Raw genomic sequence first — 5427 nt, 5'->3', positions numbered from 1 at the left:
ATTATTATTTTTCTGTTTTTGCTTCTCTAAAATGTCTACACAGGCTACTCTGAGGAAAAAAAGATCTGATCCTGTTAGCAGTACAGTTGGTCAATATTGGCATAGTGAAAATTGATTCATCTTAACTGTTTCTATCAGACTAAATGTGAAAAGAAATGCAGTCGTGTGTTGTTGCCATACCTGTTAATATACTTGCCAATGTTTAACTGTTAAAGGTCAAACTATTCTCACAGTGTTGCATTATGAGAGTCATGTTCAATCATATATACCCATTCAACACTTTTTCAAATACACCCTTTCAGCTATGCAAAAACTCACACCAGTGACAATATAAACATGTTACATAACGAGAATAACAAGAATAAATGCAGCAGGATCAGCTTCACTCCTCCACTGTCAGGATCTGACTTCATAAACCAGCATAGCAACTGTGGCCACACCCACCACAGCAGAGAGAGCCAATCGGATCACAGCTTCAGTGAAACCATAAGAATGGACATAGTCTAAAAAGGGGTGGAGAAGAAAATACTTAACTTAAAATCTTTCAAGTCATATAACCCTTCAATACATAAAGTCTTTGGCGTTTAATCCTAATCTGTACAATCTGGAAATAACATACAAACACTTGGTTTTAAGACACGTTTTAGACTATTGAACCAAATAGACTATGGAGACACATTATCATTTACATCGGATGTTTTAATCCATCTCTTTTGTTTACTCTCGTGAATTTCCTGAAGGAAGGGTGGAGACTTTTTCAGATTGTTTTGAAACAGAGATTACAGGAGACAATACAAAGAGTGGCAGCTTTTGCTTTTTTTCATGACAGCCACAAAACTATGCTGAACGCTGTGAGTGTGTTAGATTTAGAGAACATTCTTTCCTTTTTTATGACATTCCTGACATCAAATTATAAATCATGTCCTGCTAGTGGACGACAACAATACTTGCAGCACATTTAATCACTTATGAGTGAACAACACTATGAAAGAAATCCAGTTCAATGCATTTTTAACTGCGTCTGGAAGTGGTTGAATGTGCACAACTCAAATTTAGCACATTTAGTGTAGTTATTTTGGGGTTATTTCAATTGCTCCATGGTAAATGCTAAATAAATAATGGTTTTGCTACATATAGTATAGTTTAAGCATAGTATTGGCAGTAAAACTGTGGTAGTACAAGTAGTAAACAAACCACCATAAAACACGTTAACCATAATGCCTAATTTTCGTTAAAGAAGCTATATTTAATTCTATATTAAGCTTTTTACATGTGACTGAATCGACTAAAGCAGTGTTTTCCAATCCTGTTCCTGAAGGCACACCAAGAGTACACAATAGACCTTTTTCACAGCGGAATTGAATACAGGAAGCGCCTTCCGAAGCAATGTTTTTCTGTTTCCAGTTTCGCTAGCAGTCGCAGAAACATGACAGCCTCAGGACATTAGATGACATTTTCACTGTCAAATTTGCCATAATTTGGACAAGAACACGTTGTTCGCTTGTTTAATGTGTAAAACTGACGTAGCCTAAATAAATCACAATTTAAAAGGAATTTGTGCAGAAAATGTGTCTTACACGAAGCGTTTGCAACGTTAGGTTACAGTAAGGTGCGCAGCCAACAGCATCAGATCTGCTAACTTAAGCCATTCGTTAGCAAAAATAACTATTTAACATCCAGCAGGATTAGTTTTATGTTAGTAGTTGTCCGTAAGCTGTGCTAACCCTCTCCTTCTTTTGTATTCAGGGTCAGATACAGGCGAGTTGCTATCGGTCAATGCGAAAGAACGAGGATTTTTCTAATAATAGAGTAATTTCTGAAGGATCATGTGACTCTAAAGTAATGAAGCTGAAAATTAATCTTTAAAATCACTGGAATAAATGATTAAATTAAATGATAAACTACTTTTGAACAGTTATTTTATAGTGCAATAACATTTCACAATTTTTACATTTGTACTGTATATATTTGATGAAATAAATGCAGCCTTGGTGAGCAGGAGAAGCTTATTTTAAAACATTTAACAATCCTACAGACCCCAAACTTTTGACCTGTAGTGTATATATTTAAAAAAAAAAACTGCATAAAACACATACATTTTTTGGCAAAATACTATGTGGCTTGTGGAGGCCAAAGCTTTGTTTGCTCAAGAGCCTTATGTTTAATCTCAAACAGTACACAACAGTTGGTAGGTGCCATTTTACTGCTGAATTTGATTATGTAAACACTAGACAGTTGAAGTTAGAATTATTAGCCCCCCTTTGAATTTTTTTTTCTTTTTTAAATGTTTCCCAAATGATGTTTAACAGAGCAAGGAAATTTTCACAGTATGTCTGATAATATTTTTTCTTCTGGAGAAAGTGTTATTTGTTTTATTTCGGCTAGAATAAAAGCAGTTTTTATTTTTTTAAAAATCATTTTAAGGTCAAAATTATTAACCCCTTTAAGCTAGATTTTTATCGATAGTCTACAGAACAAACCATCATTATATAATAACTTGCCTAATTACCCTATCCTGCCTAGTTAACCTAATTAACCTAGTTAAGCCTTTAAATGTCCCTTTAAGCTGTATAGATGTGTCTTGAAAAATATCTAGTCAAATATTATTTACTGTCACCATGGTAAAGATAAAATAAATCAGTTATTAGAAATGAGTTATTAAAACTATTATGTTTAGAAATGTGTTGATAAAATCTGAAAAAATGTTAAACAGAAATCGGGGGGAACAGGGGGGCTTATAATTCTGACTTCAACTGTAGATTTTACATACAAAACTACCATTACTTGGCTTTTTTAAGAGTTAATCTTGTTGTATATGGTCCTAACTTTTTTAGGGCTCATTCAAACCGAATGCATCTTTGCTTCTAAAACGTGAGACACAGTGTTCAGAAATGTTTAAAAGTGCACATTGACCTCGAGGGTATATGGACACAGCCACTGAGTGCACATAAACAGAAACTGGCAAGGCTTGCTCTGCCTCTGAGTTCTTCCGATCGGTCCACTGCTTTTAATTTGTGTCTAAAATGTGCAGCACTTCAAAAGATGTGAGAAAACAATGGAAATGTAGAGCATTAGAGTGTAAAAATGTGTTCTGTGTGAATGGCATCTTATGTAATGCTATCTGTAAAAATTTGTGCAGAATAGGATTAAAGCACTCAAAATGTTACAGTGTGATAAAGGTGTTGAACCGTTAATCCATTGTGCTCTGCACTTGTAGGTTAGATCTCAATTCTGGGCCCTCTAAGACCTTTGGGGGGCAGTCAAGTTCTAATGGTTAGCTAGTTGGATTTTTAATCTGAAGTTTGCAGGTTTGAGTCCTGCTACCAGCAGGGATTATAGATGAGGGAGCAAGTAACTCTTTCACCCTCAATACCATGAATGAGGTGAGTCACTTGAACCCCAACTGCTCCCTGTGTAGTGCAGTAATATGGCTGCCCACCGCTCCAGATGTGTGTTCCCAGTGTTTGTGTGTGCATTACCATGTGTATTCACTTGTATAGGTTAAATGCAGAATACAAATTCGAATTATAGATCACTTTTCACTTTCACTTTCGCTTTCGCTTTCGCTTTCACTTTAAAAAAGGATAGATTTTCAGGAACTGTTGAACCCATAATAACAAAATAATTTCTTTATATCATTAACAGCACATTTGTCTCACCTGACAGTGTCTGACAGAGTATGTTAACATCCAGATGGGTGGTCTGGTTGCTGAGGGGATGGTGGAGCACACAGCTGTAAGTGTTGTTGTCCTGATATTCCACATCCAGATGTAATGAGATGCTGCTGCTGAGATCAGACACACTGATGCTGGACAATACACTTTTTCCTTTGTACCAGGAGAGACTCGCAGCACTCACATTCACCACTGAACACACCACAGAACAGCTGGAGTTTGATGATGGAGGATTTTGTGAACAGTATCTCGTGATCACAGGAACCTGGAGATGAGCTGAAGGACACAGGACAGTAAAGACATAACAGTCAGTAACAGAGTTTCAGTGTTTCTTATTGGGAAAATGTACATTTATAAAATTAAGCTTGAAATCTTGTACTTTTGAGGAATAATGTTGCAGTTTTGACATGTAAAATTAGATTTGTGAGATAAGACCTCACGTTCTTCCTGTAACATTAATAGAATGTTTATCGAAAGTTATTCATTTGTTTGAGTGTTCTTTTTTATTATTACTAATATTAAAATATTACTAATATGTAATTTTTACACATTGATATGTTTTAGTTTGCATGCTACACTTACATTTATTTAAACGTTACTTCTTTTTTAAAACGTTCAGTGAACATATTCCCATTTTGTTTGGTAAATTATTAAGTAGATTGTTTCATTAATGTTCTTAAAACTTTGACTATATATGTCACTATAGGCACTGTCGCCTCATAGTAAGAAGGTAACTGGTACGAGTTTCTGTGTGGAGTTTGCATGTTCTCCCCATGTTGGCGTGGATTTCCTCTGGGTGCTCAGGTTTCCCCCTCATAGACATGCGCTATAGGTGGAATTGGAGAAAGAACATTGGCGGAAGGGTATGAGTGTGTGAAGGCGAGTGTGTATGGGTGTTTCTCAATGCTGGGTTGCAGCTGGAATGGGCATCTGCTGCGTAAAAAAACGTATGGCGGAATCGTTAGCGGTTCATTCCTCTGTGGCAATCCCTGATGAATAAGAGACTAAACAAAAGAAAAATGAATGAATGAATGAACGTTTAGAGTACAGTGTGAAATAGAATTTTTATAACTTAATGGTAATATTATCAAAACATTCTTAATTTTTTTCTATCAGAGATAAAGTTGCAAAGTGAAACTAATAAACGCACAGATATGAATTTACTTTTTTTTTTCTTGGAGACCTGGTTAGTGCTTCCCATATTTGAACAAAATCAGAGAAGTGATAACTTTTGCATTGTGAACTTCCTCATAAAACGTTTTTTGATGCCACATGAAGGATGCAAAAATGTTTTAAGTAATGTGCTTGTCTTAAATAAATCTTCAAAAACAATAACTTTCTATTTTCATTCAAAGTATTTTTTACTTTAATACAGTTCTAATATCTACCTACTTACTCTCAGGGCTGTTTATCGAAGTTGATATTTAGCCACACCACGTTGATGTTTCATAACATCTAATTTTTATGAGGTGTGTCGATAGCCCCAACCTAGAGGACGAGGACATACACACATAGGGACAATTTAGCTCACCCAATTCACATACAGTACAAGTGTTTGGGGGAAGTGTTCTGTGGGGGAAACCGGAGCACCCAGAGGAAATCCACAACAACACGGGGAGAACATGCAAACTCCTCACAGAAATGCAAACTCACCCAGCCGAGGCTTGAACTAGTGACAGTGCTACCCACTGCACCACCCTGTTTTAATCCCTAATCCACGACAAATCATCTCCTGCATAGTTTCTTACGTTTA

At 36.0% G+C, this 5427-nt stretch overlaps 1 protein-coding gene across 1 annotated transcript in view; it reads right to left on the bottom strand.

The window, feature by feature from the left end:
• Window positions 1–396: 396 nt before the first annotated feature.
• Window positions 397–5427, bottom strand: part of LOC130216621 (T-lymphocyte surface antigen Ly-9-like) — a gene marked incomplete at its 5' end in the record, with an annotated part of 12846 nt that continues 7815 nt past the window's right edge. Inside the window, 2 exons of the mRNA XM_056448512.1 lie at window positions 397–503; window positions 3660–3950. Coding sequence (XP_056304487.1) covers window positions 397–503; window positions 3660–3950 — 398 coding nt within the window. The remainder of the gene's footprint in view (window positions 504–3659; window positions 3951–5427) is intronic.

Source organism: Danio aesculapii, chromosome 22 (assembly GCF_903798145.1).
Source record: "Danio aesculapii chromosome 22, fDanAes4.1, whole genome shotgun sequence".
Classification (NCBI taxonomy): Eukaryota; Metazoa; Chordata; class Actinopteri; order Cypriniformes; family Danionidae; genus Danio; species Danio aesculapii.
The sequence above is the reverse complement of the archived record's forward strand: the minus strand, read 5'-3'. Positions and strand labels throughout refer to the sequence as shown.